The sequence below is a fragment of the Lissotriton vulgaris genome, chromosome 1_1 (genome assembly GCF_964263255.1).
Source record: "Lissotriton vulgaris chromosome 1_1, aLisVul1.2, whole genome shotgun sequence".
Lineage (NCBI taxonomy): Eukaryota > Metazoa > Chordata > Amphibia > Caudata > Salamandridae > Lissotriton > Lissotriton vulgaris.
In genome coordinates, this window is record NC_141685.1 from 2,009,771,668 (window position 1) to 2,009,799,666 (window position 27,999).

General features: G+C 44.1%; 1 protein-coding gene across 30 annotated transcripts in view; it reads right to left on the reverse strand.

Annotated features, from left to right (window-relative positions):
• Positions 1–27,999, reverse strand: part of PPFIBP1 (PPFIB scaffold protein 1) — a 1,004,279-nt gene that overhangs the window by 84,232 nt on the left and 892,048 nt on the right. For all 30 annotated transcript variants that reach the window (XM_086920149.1, XM_086920163.1, XM_086920158.1 and 27 more), the window contains 2 exons: positions 3,596–3,784; positions 2,706–2,885 (listed from right to left, as the gene is read on the reverse strand). In XM_086920149.1, coding sequence (XP_086776275.1) covers positions 2,706–2,885; positions 3,596–3,784 — 369 coding nt within the window. The remainder of the gene's footprint in view (positions 1–2,705; positions 2,886–3,595; positions 3,785–27,999) is intronic.

Here is a 27,999-nt window from a genome sequence, read left to right on the forward strand (position 1 = left end):
TCCCTGAGGCCTGTACTGTCTTCATACCGAGTTTGAGGCCAGTATCCCTCGTCGAAACCGCTGGAACAGCACCCCTGTGAACCGCGTCGTCAACTCGATGTTGCCAAGGTTTGTTGGCCCTCTCCTCCAGAGATCTTCGGGCTCCAAGAAACTCCAACCTCAAGCAACTACTGCAGCCAAGATCTTCGCCCTCACCGCTTCCTCTGCACCTTGGGCCTTCATCATTGGTGAGCTGCTAGAGGTCCTCTTGCTACTCCTGTGCACTCGGCCCATGGGTCCTCTTGAGGATCTTCTTTGGCTTCAGTGGGCTCCCCTGCTTGCTCAGGGCCTGCTCTGACGTACCTGCTCATGGTGAGTTACTTAGACCTTGCTAGTCCCGACCCTGCCCCTTTTTCGTGCCCGTTGTTTGCCGCTGCCAAGGCTTGTTAGTGCCCCTACCGGACACTGCCCCCTTGTCTCTCGACATCCAATGTGGGACAGCCTGTGAACGTCTCCTGGTCTTCTACGGCATTGCCTGGTCTGCACAGCTGTAACTTCAAGGGCATCGTCAACCTCACCTGCTTCTCCAACAACAGTGGCAATTCCTCTTCCGTGCCTCCTGGTCACTCCTGAGTGGCACAGACTGTCCCCCTCCGCTTGCAGGTACATCTCATCTTGAATCCACCTTTGGGTTCCACTGGATTCCTCTGTCTCCTTCTCTAGAGGCATCTTTCCTGAAGTCCTCCATTGAGCTCTATGGCGGTTTCAAAAGTCAATTGACACCTATGAAACCGGCATGCCTGGTGGGGGTATCATGGTTCCTGGAGTACCTATGGGTAGGGTGACTTTCCAACCTTCCATCTTCCACAGGGTTTCTTCTAGGTCCACAGGGAAGGGTCTTTCTTTAAAATTGCAAACGTGACTTACCTATTGAGCATGCAGTTGTTTTTCCACTCTGCACACGGCCACCGTGGGGGTCCTGGGTACTTACCTTGGGTGGTTCATTGGGTCCCCAGTATTTCTACATCTTCTGGGTCCAGTCTGGTCTTGGGTCGTGAATCACATCCCTCTATTTTAGCATATGGTTTGGTCTCCCCCTGGTGCCCACTGTGTAATTTTGCTACTTACCTGTTTTATTTGCTGAGTATCATGTGCATTGTGTTATATCTCCGGGTAAGAGATATTGTGATGTGTGTCTTATAATAAATGCATTTTTTTATAAATAGTGTGTGGTTCTTTTTCACTTCATCTATACCAATAAAATTAAGTTCTGGTAAAACAAGCTGCTTTGCACTCCATCTGGACTACGCCTGAAACTGCTTTCCAGGGCTACCACTTAGAGAGATTTCTAAGGTTGTCTAAGACCACTAAAACCACCATAAGGGTTGTTTGGATTAGTTACATAAGTGAAACACACAAGATGATGGACGGAATGTTGCACAATGACAAAACATTCACCCCCAGTCACAGATCTGGGTTTAATCCATCGTTATTTTGCTTACGAAGCCACCCCAGTTCAGACACGGCCATATGCAAATCAGTCTTGACCCTGTGCCTCATGGGAACAGTCCAGCCCGAACTGCCCGGCCATGTCTTTCCTGGACCGGAATCAAGCATCCTAGGACCGGTTTCTGGCTATCAGCTGTCTATATCGGTGACCATGACGTCACAACCAACACTAACAATGGCGACAATGTAACGTGGAGCAGAACGGAGCCAGCCAACGGCGCGCAAGTGTACTGCTCAAGCAATAAAGTTTCCGGATCCTGTTTGACACAGTGGGAATTCCAAAGGTAAGGAATCTGCAGCTAGAACTCTCTATCAGATGTGGAAGCAAGAGTTGTAGGGATTGAATGGACATAAGAGTGAGGGGACATAAGAGTGAGCGGTGTAGACAAGAATATATGAGAAAGAGAGGGAGCTAGAAGTGGGTGGAAAGTAAGTGGAGATGGGAGAGAGACAGACAGATTGAAGGGTGAGACAAGGCTAAAAAGAAGTATGAAGAAGAAAGGATCAGGAGAGGAGACAGGGTAGAGAGGAAAAAAGGTAGAGCGAGGAGAAAGCATAGGGGAGGGGAAGTGGGAGTAGTGAAAGGTAAGAGATTAATTGGGAGCTCAAAAACTTTGCAGGGGACAGCCACTAGGGAGACAGCCTTCAGAAGGTATGTGAGGACAAACAGGGCAGGCCAGAAGCAGGGAGCAGAGGCTGATAGCGGATAGGAGGTGGCCGAGGGAGAAATACGATGGGAAGTAAAGGAGGTTAGTGCAAGGACAGATGGAGGAGGGCACAAAAGAAACATGAAACAAGAACTCAAACTTAAAACTTCGCCTCTAGAAGGATATCAAAATATTTACCATGATTTAAGAGTAAGCAAGTTTCAGCTTCAGCACCGACAATTTTTTTATACACACAAATTGGGATAGAACACAATTAGGACTAGTGCCAAGGGTGCTGCTTGTTGCATAATTTTAAATTATCCAAAGTACCTCAACAATCTCAAAGTTTTAAAATACACTATTTCGAAAATGGTTTCAGAAAAAATGCTTTTCTGATAGCATGATTCGATAAACAGATCAAGTCACACATGGCATTGTATCTTATACAATGTTTTTTCTTTTTTAGTTTCAATTCCTGTTAAGACATCTCTAAATATAAACTGCACAATCAGTTATAGAAGTGTTGTATCTCAGCATTTAATCAGCAACAGCAAGGTTACAAAAGCTCACCTGTTCTAGCCTGTCCAAATCCTCATCATCATATAGCCTCAAATCCATTCCAGGCTTATATCCTTTCCCAGAATTTATTCCGGATAAGTGCCCCAATTCCATCGGACATACATACTCTTCTCCATCTTCCTGCTTCTTCTTTCTCAAACTTCCAAAACTTCCAAATACCGGCTTCTTTGGCTAGTAGAAAGTGTTAAAGACATTAAATTTGATATTGGTATTAGGGTGCAATCCAACACAAACGGAATACCAGAGAAACGTCAGAATGCAGCCAACAGTAGCATAACATGCAACAACGGAGATAAACTCATTAAAAGTTTACCAAATCCAAATGAATGTTACGACCATTAGGTTCATATTATAACACATTAAACAAACAAGCTAATGTTGAAATACCACTTTAAATAATGAAATGCCATTTTTTGATAACGAGTTCTCTGGCCAACTTGACAGTGAATACAAGCTAGATTTTTAGAATATTCACAATAAATTTGCCTGAAAAAACATTCAAGTATACATTTCTGTGGCAATTACTTCCATATCTGTGGACATTCTGAAATCTGGGCTAGATTTTACTACTTGACATGGAGATAAGCAAGCTCTACTTTTTTCAATGCTGGTGTGTTATTTTATCAAACTCAATCTGTTTTTCTGGAAGAATAACCAGCGTATTAATGCAGCCCTTAGCTACTGCCTCCCTACGAGAAATCTTCTTTTAGAGCAGCCATTGCTTAAATAACAACAAGAAAAAGCATCAAACTTAATTTTGATACCATGAGTTCTACAATCTGAAGAAATAGTGTGCAACAAAATGGTCTGGCTCTACAGTGTGTGAATTACAATTAGATCACTTTGACATTATATTTGACATACGATGGGTCTTCTCTTACCTTCACTTTAGCAGTGGCCGTCAGTAGTACATAGTCAGGTGACTCTAACGCTTCTTGCTTCTGTTGTTGTGCTTCATTACCAACCAAGAGGTTGAAATGCGTTGCCAAATGACGTCGAAGCAGGGTTTTGTTTGGTGGGATGTTGAGTAACTGAGCCAGTGTTTCAACATTAAAACGAGGCTCTAATACCTATGACAAAGAAACGTAAATAATGAAATTGTAGCCATGTGCTCAAAAATATGCAATTTTAGTCAAACTTACACCCACTCACTTAGTTCAATCAGAGGCACACAATTCAGCCTGGGGTCTGGCCAACAAGACTGACACCGAGTGTCTTAACATTAAAAAACAATGTTATACAATGCTGAAAGATAACAAAGATCGAGCATGTGAGGGGGAAGGGGACACTGGTATGTACTGCACACAGCAGAAAAAAACTTTGCTCTGGAAATATATTTTGACTCTTTATAGGTGATGCCTTTGCACGCAATGATAGATCGGTGTCTGTATAAACGTTTAAGATATCAGAGGAGTTGATTTTTTGTTGAAAATACTAACGTTGAATTCACTGAAAAACATGAATCACTTATGACAAAGGTGTTACAATACATTCCATGTGACACACTAGCACATTCAGTAAATTCCTGCCTTGTTCTAAACCCCAATGTGGATTGCTTAACTTGTCGTGTAATAAGCACCAAAAATCAGTGCATGCGTACCTGTTAGGGCAATTTCTTTCGGGCCAATGAAGCATTTTAGAATATTACTGATGCAATGTGCCTTGCAAAACATTGCATTTGTGAATATCAAAGTACATTAACGTGATAGTTGCTCATTTAAATAAGAGCCCAAACACTTTAATTGAATCCAATTTACATACCGATCAGAAGCCTCGCTAATTAGTGCGAGACTCGTCTTTGTATCAGACACAAATATAACAAAATAAAATAATCTGCATACTGTGTTGATTGAGATTCTACGCTATGCGCCGTTATACCCTACACCCTCCAGATATTCATCACTCTTCACTGAGGTCTGTGAATGTATGGCCATTTCAAGTAACAGGTGGGACAAAGTATGTCCCTGACACTCGAGTAAACCCACACAAGGGCTCACTGCTTAGAAACACCCTTACAAAAGCACTGCTCCAGAAGGTCAACCCTGTTCCTTAAATACAAGAATCATTGTTGAAGGCTTTCTCGCATTCATAGTCGATCCTGCTCGTCGAGACTTTGAACAGATTACGGTGTTATTGGTGTAGATTGCAGCTGGATGGTAAATCTGGAATGAACCCTGTCTGGTACAGGTGTATTAATGTCCTTATTTTGGAATGGCTCAGATGGTACCCACCTCAAAAGAGGTTCGACAGCTGTAAATATTCGTTTGGTTTAGGGAGCACACATTCAGCCATTATGCTCAGAGGTTACCTTCTGTTTGCTCCATGTGTACTCCTTCATCTTGTCCTTTATGTTCATGAGCAGCACATACCCTATTTTTTACGAGTGATGCCAGCGCCCCACCAGGTGTCCCACCTAGAGCATACATTTAAGTCAGAAAATTTTTTAACTGTAAATTTGAACTATCTTGTGGCGGACTCCTAACAAACCGCCAAGCAGTCATTTTTCATTCTGTGACTTATTATATGGAGTATTTAGTCAAAATAGGAGACCTAAAGGGCTTCCCAAGGAAACTATCAGATATTTTAGATTACGACTCTGATAATACAAACCATGTGTGTATGTTTTGGAAGTGTTTCTAACCTACCCACTTAGGGGCAGATTTACAAGCCCCTTGAGCTGCCAGTACATCACTTTCTGCGACGCACTGGCAGTGAATACACTGCCCCATATTTACAAGGAGTGGAAAAGCCACCTTGCGTGGCTTTCCTGTCCTTGTAAATATGGTCTCTTAACACACAGCACTTTGCGTGAAAGGGGAGTTCCATGGGTGTTGCTGTGGGTGTTTCCACGCAACACCCATGGAACAAGACACATTTCCAGATTTACGAGGAACCGTAAATCTGGAAAAGCATGTGAATGCTACTCCTCCCCAGGGGAGGTGCAACAAGGAGAAATGTATTAATTGCTCCTCGTTTTTATTTCCTGTTTCTATGGGTGCTCCATCTGCAGTGCACATTGAAAGAGGAAATCACCTCTAATGATTATTTTTCTTCAGGAAAGGTTCCCTTCCTGCACATAAACAATCACTGAAAGAATGCTGTTTTTCAACATCTATGAGTGCTAATGCAGCACAGATATAAGTTGAAAAACGGCATTTCAGATTGTTTTTGTGTAGGAAAGGAACCCTTCCTGAACAAAAACAATCTACCCACGACGCATGGAACCTTGCAGGGGACCTGCGTCGGCACATGGTAGCGGTTTGTGCGCCAGTGCAGGGGGAAGCGCAGAGATGCGCCATATTGTTGTAAAAATGTTGCATCGCTGTGCTTTCCAAACTAACACAGCACGGCGCATTAAAATGACTTGCCGCACCGTGCTGCGTTTGTTTATTGTAAATCATTCCCTTAGTATCTTCTAGCCAGGTTTCCTTTTGTGTGCACATCAGCATGTGTTAAATCAGCTCCTACGTTCAAAAAAGCTTAACTGATCGGATCTATTTTTGTGTTAATATTAAGAAATAAAACAATATCCACTGTCTCCCCTCCCCAATACCCTACTCTATCTGACCTGTAGATAATAATCACAGCTCTCAACAAACAGACCCACTACTAATTGAACAATAAATATATTGTGAGAAGCCATACACGAGCTCACTAACAGACACAAATGTCACTTATGGCGACAGAGTCCTGCTCCAGCCCCCGCCGCACACAAGTAACCTGAAATAGAACAGCAAATTCAATGATTCAGGAATAAGGAGGCACAAGACCTGCCAAGCACATTTTCGGCTTTGTGCAAAGTGCACAACGATCTACTTCATGAGCTTTGAAGTGAACATTTTGCATTTACTGGACACTCTCAGACCAAAAGATATCTGTGTAGACTACATCTGGCAGCTGGACATTAGGTAGCACATTTATAAGGTGGTTTTAAATCTAAGATTCCTTGCTTCTACTTTCTCTGCTTCTATGGGGCGACTCTTCAGTGTTAATTAGGATGGGCCCACTTCTGTGGCTCCTCAAGCCTCATTAGGTTGAGCCTGAGCCAGCACGCATGCGCTGCTCTGCGAGGCTTCTTGTAAGCACTCTAAACTACTCCGTATGGGTCTGACTCCCCCCACACATAGGATTGGCTTTTGCATCCCTCTTTCACTAATGAAAGCACGCAAATGGCTAAAGGCGGGTGCATGTCCCACCGTCTTTTTCAATGTTCACTCCCACGGCGTTTTGCTCTCGGAGAGCAAGTAGCGGCGCGCAGGGTGGCAGCTGCATTCCTCGTCATGGATCAGGTTGCTAATTAAACACAACGTGCCATGCTTTTTGCAAATGCTTGTTATGGCTTTGGGCTAATTTGCGGCCCACACAACTTCATATAGTAAGCGTGGAATGTTAATTAACCCACTAAAGGGTATTTAGCCTAAAGTCGTATGAACGGAACTTAGATGAACAGATTTTACGTGACATGTTGAAATGAGTTATACAATGGACTGCCTGCTTTCTGTGTTTTTTGTTTATAGGTTGCTCCCAGGGGTGATGTTTCCGTCCAATTAATGTAACGTTGAGAAATTAAGTATGAATGAGTGCTTCCAACTGACTTGGTTGCATCCCCTTGGGGCACTCTTGAATCCGAACCAGATTTTAAAATCTGGTTCGGATCCAACCAAGCAAACAAGTCAGTTGGAAGCACTCATTCAAACATGCTGCAATGAGACTTAAAGTAGAAGGTCCTGAAACTTTAGCATTATTTTAACAATAGCCCAGGGGCGCGTTGCTGTGTAATGAATTGTAATTAACCCTTCTTCAAAAACTTTTTTAATGAACATTCTGCCAATTTGCATAACAGGCCCATTAATGAATCACGAAGAGGACAGTTCTTGTCTTTGCAAAGGCAGCCGGCCGGCCTCTGAAGAGCAGAAGAGGTATGCGAGGCAGCTAAGTATTCTAATACAATAGCCTCAGAAGGCTCCAACCAGCTACAGACTTCACTGTTTAACAGGCTTCCCCCGTCCACAAATAACAGATAACTTTAATGTGTAGCGAGGTCAAAGGCTCTGGTTTCTGCTGGCTTGCAAAGAATGTACTGGGAACCAGCAGTAACATCTGGCCTTACATAGCGTTAACATATATAATGCAGCTAATTGCTGAGCCATCCTGGTTTTCTTTAGTTTTCTTAGTACTTGGGGTTAGCATTATTTAAATTTTGGGGTCTGTGGCTTCCTGCCATAAGACGCCCAGCGGAACCCCTCTTAAAAAGGAAACACAAAACTATAGAGTAGCAGTCTTACTTTTTGCTAATATTAAATAAAATAAAAAAGGCAAGTACCGTAGTTCTCAACAGCTGGGATCGTATATCCACCCCCACCCTTTTTGGTTAAAAAAAAAAAAAGTGGAAGAATTTGCGTTCTTATTAGCGCATTATACGTTCCTTCCTCACCCCTCCCACTCTGCGACCCGCAAAGTGGCCTCACCCCTCAAGGCAGCACAACTTCCAAGGTCAAGCTCTGGGATCAGCTCTTGAAAGCTAGGGTATCGTGTTCCTTGTTTTTGCTAAGCGCATTTTTTCAGTTAATGTGCCGTCACTCGGAGAACGGCACCGGGAACCTCAAGAGGGAGTTTGAAAATAACAAGGTGTACCCGCCTGTTTAAGGATTTCTGGTCTCACACGAGACATCGCGCACACGCAATATTACTCCTCCCGGTTTTTGACGATCACCTAACAAATAGAAGTTTCCCCTATCACGCAGGCAGCGTGCTACGTATCCTGAACTTACTCAAATGAGTTTGGTCCCAATACGGACCCTTTACTCTGATATCGTTGTCACACTCTTCTTATTGAAGCCCTGAAGATTCGCAGTTGTTCCCTGCGATGAAACACGTGTTGGCATTCACAAAGGAACAATAAACCCATGATTGAATATCAAGGACGGAACTGTTTTCTTTCTTTCTCGGAACTGTTGTACCTGAACCTGGAGTAACGGATTCTCAAAAAACAATTCCTAAGTGTGGTTTCATACTGAATGAAAGTGCTTTCTATATATTTGTCATTTCTCCAAATATTTCATACACTTGTATAGCGCAGGGGCATTGCTGTATTTATGTTACTTGTGTGGATCATCCAGATCCAACTTTGAGCGGTTAAGTGAGATTACCGCCCGCCCTTTTGCCTGTACCCACTACCTTACGGTGCTCTCAACCGTGCGGACACACTGGTGTGCGCCTATTTCCCTGGTTAATTCTAAAATCTCCTTGTTGTTTTTACAAAACTATAGAGTAGCAGTCTTACTTTTTGCTAATATTAAATAAAATAAAAAAGGCAAGTACCGTAGTTCTCAACAGCTGGGATCGTATATCCACCCCCACCCTTTTTGGTTAAAAAAAAAAAAAAAGTGGAAGAATTTGCGTTCTTATTAGCGCATTATACGTTCCTTCCTCACCCCTCCCACTCTGCGACCCGCAAAGTGGCCTCACCCCTCAAGGCAGCACAACTTCCAAGGTCAAGCTCTGGGATCAGCTCTTGAAAGCTAGGGTATCGTGTTCCTTGTTTTTGCTAAGCGCATTTTTTCAGTTAATGTGCCGGCCCTAGATCTCGGGTGTTGACAGCTAACTATGCTTTCCTTTTCACACTAAGCCCTGTTATTAAGCACCTGCCACATATTTGCATGATAACAGTCCTGCCAAGTATCACGCATCAAACGTGACTAACGAATTTCAGTGTGTTGTTCCGCATCACCGCACTGAAATGCATTATAACGCATTTTAATCCCACTGGCTCTTTACCAGCAATGAAGTATTGGCCACGGAAGGCTGCTGGAGCGCGCGCGCGCCTGTGGCCTGCACCTGCTCTGCTGCTCCCTGCAGACTTGCCGGGCGCTCAGCTGCCACCAGCACAGGATCGGTAACAGTTAATTCTGTGCACTGCTGCTACAATTTATCTTAAGTGCCTACTGTATTAATATTCCCGCCCAGGCCGTGTGGTGCCGAGCGGCTGAGTCACTCACGGACTACAGCCTGAGCCAGGCATGACGTCACACGGCCCGGCCGAGGTAGTGCCCAGTACAGAGAGACATCCGAGCAGGGCCCTCTGCCTTCAGTGGTTTGATAACTGGCTGTGGAGCCGCAGGGATGTGACCTCACGTCCTCCTTGTCCTGGAAGGAAGTGAGGTGGGATGTAAGAAGCCCTGGGACTGTCTGGAAGCGTGCTGGCAGTTACACAGTCCTGTCGTCCCGCCACATTATACAGTGCACAAAACAGTAGTACTACCTTCGGCAGCATGATCAGCGTCATGGCGCATGAGACTGACTCTATTCTAAGCCTGGCTCGGCTGCAGAGTCACAGTCGACACAGTTGTCCGGGTGCTGCCCAACTGTTAAATGCACACACAGTGTTAGAGAGAGACAGTAAGTACTTCTAGCCAAGCAGCCTGCCACTTTCTGTGTTGTCACACTTACGCACTACTGTGTATGTGATGCGTAATTGAAATGCCATAGGGGGGCTGGAATGACTGTAAAGACCGTAACGGCCGCCAAGTTCCGGAGGTTCCATTTGCCCCCGTGCAAGACATTTGGATCGGCGGCTCTCATCACTTATTTCTTCAGGCAGGCTGCACGGTCTGCCCAGCTGCAGCAATCCCGGTTTCCAAGCTCAGTTGGCATTGTCCTACAGTACCTCAAAGTATATTTTAGTTCAATAGGCAAACCTGACCTCCTTAGTTCAGTGTCTTTTTAGGTCTCGTCCTATTAATCGCGCAATCGATAATTGGACGAGAGTATTGAGGGCAAAACAAGCTCTGAAACCACCAGGCGGATTACATCACGTGCATGTGCTTGTGAACGTGCTTACCATTTGCTCCCCCAGCCGCCTGCCTCTGAGAGCTTCACTTCAAAGGCATCGCACATCAAAGGCTGCTGCTCCCCTGCCAATGCGCTCCCGCCCCGCCCCCCCCACAGCAATGCCAAGAGCTTGTTTTGTTACTAGTTCTATTTTATCTAGCAATCCAGCCAGATGCTGCCTCTGCCCTAGCTACTTAATTCGCACGCTTTTCGCACTATATAAAATGCTGTCTCCTTTCGTGTCTAACAAGCCTAACGTTACTCGCAAAGTTTTCTACGTAGCTCGCATCGTCCTCTGCAACTTTTTAGCAAACTACACCAATGCTGTCTCCCTCCGTGTCTAACAAATCTAACATTACTCCCAAAGTTTTCGCCGTACCTCGCATCCCCATCCGCCCGTTTATGTCTTTCAACTATGGTCCCAAGTGCATTCGAAACATAACACGACCAGTCAAACAACACACTCTGTTATCTACATTCTATACGCACTATCCCTATCAGGCGGGCAACTAAGAGCCAAATTTCGAGGGCGGCTGGACAATATTACGAGGGGGAAGGCTAATTCTTCCAACCACAAACTGCGTGGCTGTAAGAAGAGATGAACATACAACAAAACAGTAATTTACACTTAAATAGTGTTTTAAACACCTGTTAAGTATTCAGGTGCAGCTGCAATTACACTGTCGCCAACACGCAAAGCTGCCTACGCCGGGCTGACTCAAACGACAGGGGGGCGGGGGGGTTTGCCGGGCTGACACACACGACAGAGGGGGGCTGAAGCCCCGTGGGACCAATGGCTGTTGCGTGCTTGATCACTATGTACTCTTCTTTTTTCCGTCTTTGTCTTAAGACCAATTGCCTGTGCCGCAACAGCGCTATCAGCACGTACAAACGCAAACTAACTCATATACTTGCCTCTTTTACATACCTATCCCAAACACTCTTTAAAAAGCGCTGTTCGTGTACAAGTAACCCCCAACACACAGTAACTTTCTTTGACCGCTACATGCTTAATACGTCTTTATATCTTACATTACTTTTTTGCTCTTCACCCCCGCAAAGTCTACAACACTCTTATGTACTTGCCCATTTATCTACACATCATCTGCAATTATCTCTCCCTCCGTGTCTAAACTAACATTAGGGGTTATGCCAATATATTAAACATTAACCCATTTACAGTGCTGTTTCAATATTACATGCTTCGATTGCAAAAAAACGCTCATAAATAGACATTCGCATCCCGTATTCACAAAAAAAGGAATGTATTAAACTTATGTTACGCTTCATGCAGTTTTACTCATTAGCTAGTTCTATTCATTAGTATACATATTGCGCATTTCTAAGTACAACTAGCTCTATGTCACAGCCTAAATTCTACTTCTAGCCCCCTGGTCATCATCTTTCCTAGGAACTTTGTCCTCTTTGTGATTAAAAAAACAAAACAAAAAAAAACATCATCTTTCAGTACTCTTACTTTCTTCCCTGCATTATACAGAGCAATTGTCCATGCTGCGCAACACCACCTATTACCCTGGCGTCAACGGCTCTGCACATTTGTTACCACCTACACCTCCCCAAACAACATTACCCATACTATACTGCCAAATTAGTGGGCGCGCAGGTCTCCAAAAAACTCTACCAATACTGTTTCCTTCCATGTCCAGCAAGCCTAACGTCGCTCGCAAACATTTACACCTAGCTCGCATTGCCCTCTGCTCATTTTCATCTCCTTCACTTACCAACTCAAAGTGCATACAAACCACAACACGCCTCATACAAAACCATACCTTCTAATCGTTCTTCCTAGCCGCTATTCCTTCGTGCATTTCCTTATTTCCCTCTCAGACTTGTTAAAAGCAACTGCCTGCGCGACAATCGTGCTGACAACTTATATAAACTAAAAGGTTGTGACAGACTTCTTGTGTCTTATTATCTAGCATATATTGCAGTATATTCCCTACATTGTACTTTGTTTTCCCCTGTAACCTGCATACTTCTCACTTTTTGTTCCTACGATGCAATGTTTGCTACCTAATATATTTTTTTACTCGCAACTATCACTTTAACATCATGTCACTTTTAGTTTGCTTTTGTAATTTGTTCACTTGTCATTTTATGTTCCTGTTATAAAGCACTAAGACACCTTCAGATAAAAGCTGTGCTATAAAACACCACACAAAAAAAACATAAATTACTCGTATCGTGCATCTCCTGCATATCCCTTTAAATACTTTTAAAAAGCACTGTTCGTCTAAAAGTACACCTTCCTCTTGCTGTCACTTTCTTACACTGCTACATACACAACGCCTCTCTCCCCACCCAATTCCTTCTGTATTCTTCAACAACACAGTCTACAACACTGTCATACAAATGCGCACCTATCTACACATAGCTTGCAATCTTCTCTCTCTCTCTACGTATCCAGCATGCCGAACATAAACTATAAACTTACATCCGCTTTCACAACATCACCTTTCACCTCTAGCTCCCTCATGTCCTTCAGTCCCAACTCTAGCATGCATGCAACGCAAAACAGCAATATAGAACAACCCACCCACTACTATTAGTCATTCATGCTCACCATGTCTCTGTACCCTTACATTCTTTTCTTTATTCTAGAGGCCAATTGTCCATGCAGAATACCAGCATCTACCACAGTCTCGTCAAACGCTATGCATATAAATTACTACCTACCCCCCTTTAAACAACTCCATCCGATATCAGACCAAACTACACCCTTTGCATCTGCAATACTCCCCTCTGCCCTCAACAATTTGCCACATAAAATCGTTTTTAAGCACCTACACTGAACTCCTTCCAAGTACTCGCCTATAACACAATTTGTACTTAACAGCCTAGTAGTCGTCCTCCTCCTCCTATTGCTATTACCATCATTGCAATTCTACCCCATTATATATTACACTTTGCTCACTATGCATACTAATAACTTTCTACCTCTAAACATGCCTGTACTGCTTATTTTGCATTGCCACATTTTTATTGCCTTGCATACTAAAAAAACAATCACTGTACATACTCATACACTGTTATCTATACACAGCTACATACTTCTACTTCTGCATAATCACATGCTAATCACTTTGCATACTCACATACTGGTCGCTTTACATAGTCACATACTCATTGAGTTGCATAATAAATACTTCCTACTCTGCATACTAACACTGTTATCACTATATGTACTCACATTGTGCTTACTGTCCATACTAGTACACTAATACCCCAAAACACCCACATACTGTTCACCATGCATATTTACATATTGATCATCCTACACTAGAAAAAATCATCTGCATGCATACACTCATTCTATTTATCCTACATACTCACTCTACTTACCAAATGCACTTACACACTGCTACTTTAAGCACCTACAAATTAAACTGTCTGCATACTTGCATAATCATTACTATGCATACTTTAACACTGCTCACTTTACATGCTGCCACTCTGCTCACCTTCCATACTTACATCCTACTAACTCTGCATACTCAGTCTATTCATTCTGCACAGCACCACACTACTGCCCCTACCCACTTACATACTAATCTTTCGCTTTTTATTTGGCAATGCAAAAAGATGCTGACTCCTATCTAACTACCTAATTGACATGCTTTTCAGTTTCTTTACTGTACCCTTAAACAGACGTTCTTGCACATCCTAACTCAGCAGTACTTCGATTTATCCCTTAACATTGCAAAATTACACAACCACACCCAACCACACACACAGCCATACACAGACAACCACACAGACAACCACACATACAACCTCACACACACAACCATACCCAACCACACACCCAACCACACACACACAGCCACACCCAACCACACACACAGCCACACCCAACCACACCAACATACAACCACACACACACAACCACAATCTATCTATCGCCCTCACTCTATCCATCTATCGCCCTCACTCTATCCATCTATCGCCCTCACTCTATCCATCTATCGCCCTCACTCTATCCATCTATCGCCCTCACTCTATCCATCTATCGCCCTCACTCTATCCATCTATCGCCCTCACTCTATCCATCTATCGCCCTCACTCTATCCATCTATCGCCCTCACTCTATCCATCTATCGCCCTCACTCTATCCATCTATCGCCCTCACTCTATCCATCTATCGCCCTCACTCTATCCATCTATCGCCCTCACTCTATCCATCTATCGCCCTCACTCTATCCATCTATCGCCCTCACTCTATCCATCTATCGCCCTCACTCTATCCATCTATCGCCCTCACTCTATCCATCTATCGCCCTCACTCTATCCATCTATCGCCCTCACTCTATCCATCTATCGCCCTCACTCTATCCATCTATCGCCCTCACTCTATCCATCTATCGCCCTCACTCACTCTATCTATCGCCCTCACTCTATCTATCGCCCTCACTCTATCTAGGGATAAACCCTTGACCCAGTCCTGAGGCGGAAGCCGGGAGCTGGAGGTACTCGATAATTTTAAAATTTGAAAAACTACTATTTCCTTACTTTGTGTGGTGTCACTGTTTTTTGTGCTTTTAAGAAAAACAACACTCACCTAAGCGCCTTCATTGCTTTCAGCGCACAGCTGCCCTTGAGCTGACGCGCCCACCTCGCGCTTTCTCAGCTGCCGCCAATCTCCCAGGCGTGCGCGCTGACTCTGCCCCTTCAGGCCACGCCCCCTGCTGGCTGTACTTAAACCGCTGACTCCCAGCGGCAACGGATAAACCCTTGACCCAGTCCTGAGGCGGAAGCCGGGAGCTGGAGGTACTCGATAATTTTAAAATTTGAAAAACTACTATTTCCTTACTTTGTGTGGTGTCACTGTTTTTTGTGCTTTTAAGAAAAACAACACTCACCTAAGCGCCTTCATTGCTTTCAGCGCACAGCTGCCCTTGAGCTGACGCGCCCACCTCGCGCTTTCTCAGCTGCCGCCAATCTCCCAGGCGTGCGCGCTGACTCCGCCCCCTTCAGGCCACGCCCCCTCCTTTCCTTGATATGTGTCTGTTTAGGAAGCGCAGCGGACGAGCGCAGCGGGAGCGCCGTTTGCGCGCCGAAGGCGCGCCTAAGGCAAGCCCGTCTGTGCCCGTCATCGCCAGGTCATCGCCTCTCGCCAGACCCCCTGGCCTAATTCCATCACCACCCCTTGCCTACGGTAGTGAGACGCTTCATAGCTGGAACCCCGGAAGATCTTGCGCTAATATTACAGGTAAGCCCGGCTTCACCTGCCTACAATGCCAAACCTGCAGTTTCTCCACTACTAAACCCCACGCCATCCGACAGCTTTTAGGTCCGGACAAAACCACCTCCATCACGTTACTCCACCTCAATGTTAGATCACTAGTCAAACACCACCTTGAGGTTAACACCCTAATACTGGATGAAAATCCAGATATCCTCTTCCTCTGTGAAACATGGCTTCGCGATGGCACCTCCACCATTTCCAATCTTATGCTACCAGACGACTACTTGATGTCGGCCATCAACAGAGATGGTAGAGGAGGCGGTCTCGCTATAATCTACAAAAAAACGCTCTCCTGTTCTTTTGTCAAGGAAGATCTGTCAGACTCTGAATGCGCCAACTTCAAAATTATCATAACTCCCAACTTCACCGTGTCGGGTCTCTACATCTACCGCCCACCTGGCCCCTCTTCAAAATTCATCGAGGCCCTCCTTGAGTCAGCAACCTCTTTAATAACCAAAAACCCCAATTTTACCATTCTGGGAGACCTTAATCTCCATTTTGATCTACTTAACGACCCTACGATCAAAACACTCCTTGCAGACCTCTCTGCACTGCAACTCAACCCCCTCATCTCCACTTCAACTCACCTAGCTGGCTACATCCTAGACCCAGTCTTCTCTAACTTAGAAGAACTCACCTCAGAGCCACCCCTTCCTATGGGATGGACAGATCACTCCCTTATTAAACTGGCCATTCCGGTCAACAAAAGCAGGCACAATACGGCACCGACCAGCCGTCTAAAAAGACCATGGCATAAACTGTCTCAAGAGGACCTACACAAGACACTAGGGGATTTCCACCTTGACTCCAACTCCGACATCAACGCTAACTACAGCTCGTTTCACGAGTGGATTACGGGCGGACTAGACAGTCTCATCCCTGCTAAATGGACAAAAGGTCGTAACTCGCCATCTAACCCCTGGTACAACGACACACTCAAAAATCTACGAAAAGAGTGCAAAAAGGCAGAACGCCTCTGGCGTAGGGAATACAACAAAGAAGACAAAGCCAAATACCTTCTGTTACAGAAATCGTATCACAAAGCCATCCGTGCTGCACGGACCGCCTTCTACGCCGACAAAATTGAATCTAGTCCCACCCCCGCGAAAGAAATCTTCAAACTCGTGCAAGAACTACAGAGCAGCAAAACACCCCTCCCTACTATCTCCTCTGAGCAACAATGCGAAGAACTTGCCAGGTTCTTCGTTGACAAGGTACAGAAAATCTACACCTCCTTCCCCCAGCACGACCCTAATACCATCAGCAATCCTTCTGCTTCTCCTAGCTACTCGACCTTGACCTACATCCCAGAAATCTCCAAAGACATCCTCATCAGACTATGCAATAAAGTCAAATCTGGCTCCCCCGCAGACCCCATGCGCCCGGCTCAATTCCTAGAGTCACTCGACTTCTTCCTACCAGCGTTAACCGCCATCCTGAACCTCTCCTTTACTTCAGCGTGTGTACCATCTGCCTGGAAGCAAGCGTGGGTTTCGCCTAGCATCAAGAAACCCACCCTAGATCCATCTAAACCGGAGAATTTTCGTCCAGTCTCCCTGCTTCCATGGCTTTCCAAACTCGCTGAAGCGCATGTCAACAGCACTCTATCCCAGCATATGGTCAAAAACAACATTCTGGACCCATCACAAAATGGGTTCAGACCAGGCCATAGCACTGAGTCTGCTCTCTTAGCCACCACAGAGCACCTCCGGACGATCCTGGATGCCGGTCAAAGTGCTGCGTTGATCCTTCTGGATCTCAGCGCGGCATTTGACACGGTATCCCATGTCATCCTTCTTAAGCGTCTGGAGACCTTTGGAGTAACTGGCCATGCCTTGGAGTGGTTCAGATCCTTCCTCGAGAACAGGTCCTTTCGAGTTTCTGCCCCCCCCCTTTTTATCTAAACCCCACCCTATTGAACAGGGAGTCCCGCAGGGCTCTGCGTTAAGCCCCTCTCTTTTTAATCTCTATGTTCAGCCTCTGGCAGCAGTGGCCAAAGAATGGGGCTTGACATTGGTATCGTACGCTGACGATACACAACTGGCCATCGCCCTCTCAGACGGACCTTCCAACTCTTCCTCTAATTTTAAAAACGGACTCTCTGCGGTCGCCCAATAGATGACCACGAACTGTTTACAACTTAATGGCGGAAAAACAGAGGTGCTTCTCCTTGGTAAAAACACCAGCCTTTGGAATGAGCACTGGTGGCCATCCTCCCTTGGTACCATCCCTCCCCCCAAAACCCTAGTGAAAAACTTGGGTGTCTGGATGGACGACTCACTCAACTTTCGAGCCCACACCAAGAAAGTTGCCGGCACCTGCATTGGCTTACTGAGAAGCCTTAGCCACATACTAGGCTTCTTCGACGCAAAGACCCGCCAACTCATCATCCAAGACACCATCCTCTCGCGTCTAGACTATGCCAACGTACTCCTTCTTGGCGCCAACAAATGTGAGTTAGCACGACTCCAACGCGTGCAGAACTCGGCCGCTAGAACTTTGGTCGGCCTTCCCCGCAGATGCTCAGCCAGAGCAACCATCAGAAAACTGCACTGGCTCCCGGTTGACTCCAGAATCAAGTTCAAGACCCTCATCATGACCTTCAAAATTCTCAAACTTAACACCCCCCCTCTGCTTCAACCCCTTCTCACTCCCTATGCGCCGTCACGGAACCTAAGATCTTACAACCAAAACCTTCTTTGCGTCCCACGCATAAAACTCTGCCGCATGGGCGGACGCTCCTTTAGGTTCCTGGGAGCCAAGATGTGGAATGAACTACCACATCATATTCGCTCGATAGACAACCTATCTGCTTTCCGGAAAGCAGTGAAAACTTTTCTATTCCCTTGCCTGTAAACCTTCCTCTGGCCATGGACTTTCCACGCTCAGGATCCGATCTGGGTTCCAGCGCCGGGACGCCTCATTGCCGGGGCAGCTGTAGCGCTTTACCAAAACAATAAGATAAGATAAGATAAGATATCGCCCTCACTCTATCTATCGCCCTCACTCTATCTATCGCCCTCACTCTATCTATCGCCCTCACTCTATCTATCGCCCTCACTCTATCTATCGCCCTCACTCTATCTATCGCCCTCACTCTATCTATCGCCCTCACTCTATCTTTCGCCCTCACTCTATCTTTCGCCCTCACTCTATCTTTCGCCCTCACTCTATCTTTCGCCCTCACTCTATCTTTCGCCCTCACTCTATCTATTGCCCTCACTCTATCTATCGGCCTAACTCTATCGGCCTAACTCTATTTATCGGCCTCCCTCTATCTAACTATCTATCTATCACCCTCACTCTATCTATGGCACCACCACAGCATCACTCAGGGCACCACAGCATCACTCAGGGGCACCACAGCATCACTCAGGGGCACCACAACATCACTATGCACTACCACAGCATCACTGAACGCCAAAGCACCACTCGTCGCCACCACAGTATCAATCTGTGCAACCATTCAACAACAACTGGTTCAAATATGTTCTCTCAATGTTTCAAGCTTTATTACAAATGTCACAAAAAGATGTTAATATTTCACTTCTGTTCTTGGATTTTCGTCACAATACAATACACTGAACATAATCTTCACAAAAGTTATTTACAAAAGTTTAAGCTATTGCCATTATAAATTACAATAACTTTTATTTAAGTATTAATTATTAAAAAAAATTAAAAGCCATTGTTATTTGTAATATCAATACATCTAAGTCACTTAAATACAAAACATGTTGCATTACAAATGCTATAGGTGTCACATTTGCAAAAGATAAAAGTATTGGCATTGTAAATGACAAAGCTATTAATTTCGCTATTTTCAAAACCAAGACATAAATAAAAAATGTCATTTACAAGACCAATAGCTCAAACTTTCCTAATGCGAGACCTATTGAATTGCAAATGCTCATTTTCTTTGCAGGCTGCTAACCCCAGGGTGAAGGGTTTCGTCCGTAGGAAACGCACAACAGGTGTTGGGTTCAGTGGGGAAAGATGCAAGAGAGAGACTTCAGTGTAGTTCAAAAAGCACAGCATAGCTCATACAACTCGTAGTTTCACTAGCGGGTCATAAGAAAGAATATGAAGCTATCCCAAGTGCAATGGGGATAGAGCCAGCGAAGTGGCTAAAAACAAAATATTTTTTAACTCTTCTGCTTGCCTTTTACCTGCAGGTAACTGCTTATAAAATAAAATGTACACACATTTAATGAAGAACATAAATGCAAGTTAAACTAGCAGGTGGGAAATGCACTGTTAGGTCGTGGAAGCTCAGCTGGTTAATGTGATCACTACAGGTGTCTGTAACATCGACAGAGACTGTAACCTTTGTTGATGCATTGGAGATTAGGAACATGTATTTGAAATGCTATGGAGTCCTAGCCTTTGGCAGCACTATGAATATGCATGTCATTATTTTCAAATAGTATAACACAGAGTGTAAAATAGGCTATGATAATAATGTGCACAAATAACCAGGGACTTTTTGGGTTTGGCAAGGGTATAGCAATACCATCTTTACAAACAGAGTAGAAGGGGGCCCTTGGCTGTCAGCCCTGAAAGTGGCACCGTAGCAAATGTATGCATTTGGGGTGGTGTCTGCTGTGTTAAATGTTCAGCATGTTCTCTAGTCAGTTCTCGAACAGAAATGAAAACAAAGTTAGTTTGTCATTCAGTTTGGCCGGTCTCGGAGAGGCCTGATTTATGGTATAATCTCCTAGTTGCACTTGCTATGCTATGCTATGCTATGAACTTTGTTTTTTAGGCTAGCATGCGGTCATGAATGATCAAATCAATTAGATCTTTTGAGCAGCTGCAGTGCCTGCCTGCCTGCCTTCTGTTATTGAGAACTGCGGTCACGCAGTATGTCTCTGGCTAGTTTCCTTCCATTTCTGGTGCTTTGTAGTAGTTTTAAGATCTTTTTAGAGCTTCCCGTTACTCAAATGAGTGTAATTTCTGATTTTTATACGCTTCCCCTCATATTTATCGCGTGATTTTGCTCGTGATAAAGTGTCACTCATAGTCGTTGAAATGTCACTCATAATTACAATGAAATTATGAAAATGTCACACATAGCAATCTAAAACCTTGGCAGTTATGTGATAAAGCAAAGTATCTCATTTGGGAATGTTTCTATAAATCATTCTGAATGAGAGGCCTGGGAACGTCATGAGCACTACTGCAAGGCCGGTGCAACTGGTGCAGTGGTTAATTTCGAATTGAAAAATCGTTTCAGTTTTTCGGGCTCCGACCAGAAACAAATGTATATCGAATAAGAGGAAAAGTAAATCTTTATTCATCACAGTGCATGACAGACAGACTGGGGTTAATTTCAGCATAAACTTTTATTAATCAAGTACAAGGGACATACCGTTGCTGTATACAGTGCTTAATTTGTAAAAAAAAAAAAAAGTGCAGGTGAGCCCCACTTTCAACACTCTCACTGCCTCAGTCTCCATCTTCTAACCTTGATCTGTTGTCTGTCGCCTAAGTCTTTGCTCTAAGAATCTATCCTCTCAACTCTCTAATTGGTTTCTATCATCTTTGTCACACCTGGTGTGTTACCTTATTGCCTGCATTTCCGATTTGCCCTTTATTCATTCTACCACTGCCTTTTTTCCTCTTCACTTTTATCCATGCTCTGCTCTCTCTCTCCTCGATCTTGTCTCTTTACTACCACTCTTCTAGCAGTGATTAGCTGTGTCTACGTTTTATCATTTGTCTGCATTTATTCTCTGTCCTCTTCATCCTTTCATACTATCTTCTCTCTTCATAATGCTCTCTTCTTCACATCATGGCTGCTTTCTCTTTGTATCTGATTTGCTCGCCGCCTCTTCTACTCATCTCCGTCTTCTCTCTCCTCTCCTATTGTTTCTTTCTCCTCTTTACTCCTGCTCTCTCTCTCATCTATAAAACTGCTGATGCCTGTGAGCCCTATCGTCAGCCTGTACATGTCCATGCTATTTTGAACTCTGTGTTTTCCTGTTGTCTTTCCTAAAGAAGAGGAAGATGACGTGTTTTACTTTCTTACCTACACTGAGTGCAAAAACAAAATGTACGCCAAATGAAAATGCTTGTTTTGAATATATTAGTCAGTGCAGTATAACTGGGTTATTTGCAGAACAGGTAGCTGCTCGAGGACAGTAGGTGATGTCACAACTAGTGCTGCCTGTAATTAGTAGGTCCAGGGATGGCAACGACATCGGCATCCACTGCTCAGCTTGCTGTGACCCTGCCTGCTACAGCACAGGCATTGTCCCCAGCAGTATTGCTGCCAATGCCCACAAGTATGGCTGTGGTGCCTACTGGACTCCCGCACGCTCAGCAATTACCATGCTGGGGTGCAGCGCACAGATTCTACAGGTGATGCCATGGCGCACAAAAGTTGTGTTGGGCCACAGCTGCATTGAGCACGTTGAGGATAGCAGCAATGCAGGGCTGCAGGATATGCTACTCTGGCTACACAGCAAGTGGAATGTCAACACTTACTTTTGTTTTTTCTTCTTCAAGAGCCCTCACTCCCAAGTTCCAAATACGCTCTCGCAGCTGCCTTGCCTCAACTCCGTCATGAGCCAGCCCCCAGCTACAATTATCCAATGGGAGGCTTAGGCTCCAGCAATGGCAGGGTGCAGCAGACTCGGGGAATAGAATGCAAGACACAGTTTGTCGATGACTTCTTGGATTTGTGATCGGCATGATTACATAATCACTAACGTGGTGAAGCACAATAATGCCTGCCTGGACAGGTGTATTCTGGCCTGTCTATGAACCTTTACAAGCCAGTCACCATACAATGTATGTTATTCTTTTTATTTTAAATTTAACCAATTAATATTGAGACCATCACCTGCATGGTCAGAAATTGTAGCCCCGGCCCTGTGAAAGAAGTGCCCGTGCTGAGCACCTGAAAGCACCTGCTCAAATTAAGCACTGCTTATACACGGTTAACATTGCCTCTATAGGCTTCCTGCCCATTTTATGGCAAAACATTTTTAACGCCGTTATTGCTTTACAATACAACAATTTTCTTGTCTTAATTGTAATATTCCAATTACCAGTGTAATCAAACAGAACTCCTAAATAGGAAAAGGTTGAAGTAAAATCGACTGGGGTTGTGCCAATAAAAACTGATTTCCTCTTTTTATTTGTGCCACCTCCACAGATCATGGTAAGAGTTTTTGTACAGTTTATCTTTAAGTTTAGTCCGTTCATAAAATTTGCAAAGGAGGTAACTAGGGCTTGCATGGCCAGTGGGGTTCGGGCCATCAGGACAGCATCAACGGCGTCCAACAATGCGGGCACTGATCTTTCTTCTGCCGTAGGCAAATCCCTACATTCCTTCAAGAGAATTTTCTCCACATCGTTTATATAGTGTGAAGAGAAGTGGGGCCAGCACACAGCCTTGTCGTATGCCCCTAGGAATGCCAAACGAATCGGTGCATTCACTGTTTTTCCCAAATCTGATTCTTGCAGACGCGCCCTGATACAATTCCCTTAAGAAATTTATAACTAATATGTCTACCTCCATGTTGCTCAAAACCAGCCAAAGTTTGCTGTGTGACACGCAGTCAAATGCAGAGGTTAAATCTATAAAAACTAAAAATAGTCGACCCTCTTTAGCCTTTGTATATTTCTCTATTAAAATATATAGGTTCAAACACTGGTCAATTGTACTAAGCCCTTTCCGGAACCCATATTGTAAATCGCTGATTATCTTGTTTTCATCTGCCCATATTTGAAGCTTATTTAGGATAACCCTTCCAAAAACGTTGATAGTGCTATCCAGAAGTGAAATAGGACGGTAACATTGACAACTGAGTCTGTCCCCTTTTTTAAATATAGGAACGATTAGTGATTCACGCCATGATGGAAGTGGACCATTCTGAAAAGTAAAATTAAAAACTCTTGCCAAGATCGGGGTCCATAAGTCGATATCATTTTTATATAGATCTACCGGAACCCCGTCAGGGCCTGGTGCTTTGCCCCCCAAACTTGCCTTGATGCTGGCGCTGACTTCTACAGAAAAGTCATATGCCAGAGTATTCTTTAAATGTGACTCTTCTCTATTAGGAGTTTTAAGGGGTGAACAATCACTTGACGGGCTTTCAACCGAGTATAATTCTCCAAAACGCTTCACCCACTCCGGTGCAGATATTGCTACCTCTATTGTGGCAGTACTGATATAGTTCGAAAAAGGAGAGTTTACAACTTTCCAGAATGTAGCTGAATCTCGACTTGACGAGGCCTCGCACAGAGCATCCCAAGTTGCCTGTTTTATGGTGTCTTTCCTCTTTCTTAACGCCTGTTTATAGATATATCTACATTCCTTAATTAACATCCTATCTTTATCTGGCGCGTGTAGTGCATAGACAGTAGTCATATTAACATCATAAGGGCACCCTTAATATGCCCTTCAAGTAACAGAACAGATTCTGGACTTCAAACTACTAGGGACAGGCTTAGGCGTTTGGGCACACCCTGGTGATGCCAGGTCCAAACAAAAAGTCAGGATATCAGGCCCACAAGCACTTTGACTTTCAGGGCAGGAGTACAAGCCCTTTCACCATGCAGGGGAAATTCCATCGCAACACTTCTGCTTTTCATTTGAGGAATGAGTTTATGTAATCTTGCAAAGACTAAACTGCATTAATAAAAGACACTAAAGCTCACATAATTCAAAAAGATGGACAAGTTTAAAAAATCCCATGAAAATGTTTCATGCAAGTTGTCATTCTTGACCAAAACATGACTCTTCTTTATACATAGAAGAAAAGAATACTAGTGCGACCCAATAACACCAATAAGTGTATGTATCCTTACAGACAAGTATGACTGAGGTGATAGCCATTCTAAAGTCAGTTCATTTAATTAATAATGTCCAGTGTGTTAAAGCTACTTGACCACGTTGGACCACCCTTATATGAGGTCCTAGGGCTTGGGAGAGGCTTTTATTTCCCTTAAGGGGAATGGAAAAGGGAACAGTTTGTGTTCTTCCAAAAGTCACAATAACCACACAAAAACAAACGGGCCCCTACCTCCTGGCTTATCACACTTTGTTATATATGCATTTCCTTCATAAAAAGTGCAAAAATTAACTGGCCACTTTCCACTTGCAGTATTCTCTAATTCACATCAGTGTAAAAACAATGAATCAGGATGGCCTCACAGACCCCGGGGATCAGGCTTTATCATCAGCCATCCCGCATTCACAAAAGAATCCTCTGATGGTGAATGAGTCCCTTTATTTAGAGCAAAATATCCTAAATCAGAAGGAAACTAAGGGGACAAAAAAGGAAACTGGTCCGATAAAAATCACTGACCCCTACCAGCTCCTCATTTCAATGCTTTATTTATTGGTGGAGGAGGGATACTTAAAAACAAAGGTGGGACACTAACAGCTCTGTTATGGTGCTATTATGCACCGTTGGTCGACATGTTTCAGCCTTTCTATTGGCCCCAAGGGGGACCTGGGCTTTTGTCAGGACCCAATCAGACCCTATTCACTCCTGCAATGTTTCCCTATACTGTCTCTTCACACATGCATGCCTAAACTACGCATGAAGTATCGGATTACCAGTCGGTTTTGCCAGAGTCCTTCAGTTGTTCTAAGATACTTCCTAAAAGACAAACATACATGCAAAATATGTACAATATATTATAGTTAAACAGAATAATTTTCTCATTCCCTATTTTATGGTCAGTGAGACCCATGCTGTATACATGAGGCTGTAGTTTGACCAATGTGCAGTGACCAAAGTCATGTACAGTCCACTGTTCTTATTGTGTGACTACTTGTTGTTATGTTAGTCACGTTTTTAACCAGTGTTTTAATGGTTACAGCATATATTATCAACCCGACATAACGGACTTCTAGCTCGTATTTCCAACTATTCTATCCTCCAATCAGATATTAGAGGTTACGGTACCCAATTATGTGCGGATTCGTTTTTTTCTCCTCAAGCACATCTTACCCTACTTTTGCAGATAGTATGCATCATGGAGGGGCAGGTGAAGGTGTCATGTAGTCACACACTGCACCGGAGTAAATAGTGAAAAAAAGGCAGAGTGTGATAATGCGGTGTAAAATATCTACATAGGAGCTCACTTTCCGATTAGCCAACAGGAGGTAGTCGGAGGAATTAAGAAATCACAAAGCACCACTGATCTTCTTATGTCTAACTTACTTCATCAAGGATCATCCTCGCCGGATAACCTAGAGTTTATCCCTTTCCTCCTACCTATGTTACCATGTTTGTCACACTGCCTCTTCATAATGGCTGGGCTCCATGCTCGTTTCATGACGGGGAGCCGGCCACAGGGAGATGCCTCATGGGAAATGTAGTTCGATGTGATCTTCAAAGGACAGGAGATCCAGCAGAAGAATTTCATAGACAAGACGTCATTCATAAGATTAACCACTTGTGGTTACGTGTTAGCTGAGGCTGTAGTCTGATATTCTCTTTCCCCAATTGTTTACATCTGCTGCAAAATCGCTGAGTTTAGCGCTACTCATTCCCAGGGAATGATTCATATTCTATTTGCCCTTATGTGTGTTGGAGTAGAAGTGTACAGTCCTGATTCTTAACCAACCTCCCATCATTTTGAAATGCAATTCCACATATGTAGTCAAGCTGGCCCTTCTTAATTGCTAGTTTCTTCTTTTCCTGGCTGCCAAATTGCTGTGTTTTATTGCTATTCGTTCATAGGAGGTGATTCTGGGTTTTTTCATGAGCATAGTAATGTTGTCCTGTCCTGCATTCCCCCATCACTTTGGATTATACTTTTTCATGGATGTTTACATTCACACCTGTTAATCATCTGTTTCTTAGTTTCCGCGGAGGGGCGTTTTTCTGATTCTCCGCTACTGTGATGGATTGGTTTATACCCAGATTTTTTTTGGCAAGGGAAAGGAAGGGGAATGGGTCATTATGAAAGGGTTGTTTGGCAGTTCTAAGACTATGCACAGAGAGGAAGTTTTTATCTTCATGTATATGATAATAACTTGCTTATCTAGAGTGTTCAACCCCTGTAAGTGCATTGTCAGGTTATGAAGAGAACGCTAAAATAACGTCTACATTTTGTCATCCCTAGATGTCATTGTCATTTCGGGTGTACTGCGTACTTGAACACTGATGTGAATTTGAGAATACTGCAAAAGGAAAGAGGCAGTTAGTTTTTGCCCTTTTTATTAACAAAATACCAACATAGCAAAGTGTGATTAGCCAGAAGATAGCGGTCTGTTTGTTTTTGTGTGGTTATCATACATAAAGCTATCCTTAGGCTGTGTCTAAAGTCTCTTCAGTGCACGCTATCTGATTAATATGGTACAGGTCACTCTTGACAAGCCCTGGATCCATACACTGGTCACAGAATAAAACCTCAATATTCACTGTACACATAAGATAATTCAAAGTTGAAATAAAGCCTCGAATACTGCACAGCCACAACTTGTTGGGAAACTGGTGGCTGCATACCTAGTCAGTGGTTTAAGATGATGAACTTTATACTGTTCTCAGACGAGCTGCTCTATTGATGACAATATGAGGCATGCGTGGGAAAAAGATATGGGGCTTATCCAGAGCACCCACCGACCCATCCCCCACAATCTCTACAACCTTGGAGCTAATCGCATCAGCTCAGAACTCACCAGCATCGTGAATGCCTTTATCAGCCCTGAATCCTTCCTGGACAGTCGAAAACACGCAGAGATCAGGCCCTCCTAAAGAAACCCTCCTCTGACCCCGGCGAACTCAAAGATTACTGACTGATCTCTCTGCTCCCCTACCCTGCCAAAGTCCTCGAGAAGGCCATCAATCTACAGCTCACTGAATACCTGGAACAAAAGAACTTGATTGACGTCGCTCAATCATGATTCTGACCAAACCACAGCACGGAAATTGTTTGGATCGCTGCTGCACAGGACAACAAAACCCTCCTCAACCGTGGGGAGACTGCAACCTTGATACTCCTCGACCTCTTAGTGGCATTCAACACTGTATCACACCAAACGCTCATCAGTAGACTCCTCAAATGGATCACCTCTTTCCTCACAGGACGTACACAGAGCATCCGTCTGCCTCCCTTCACCTCCAATCTCAAGAGCATCATCTGCAGCATACCTCAAGGATCATCCCGCAGCCCTAAATTGTTCAACACCTACATAAACCCCCCCCTCGCCCTTTATAGACT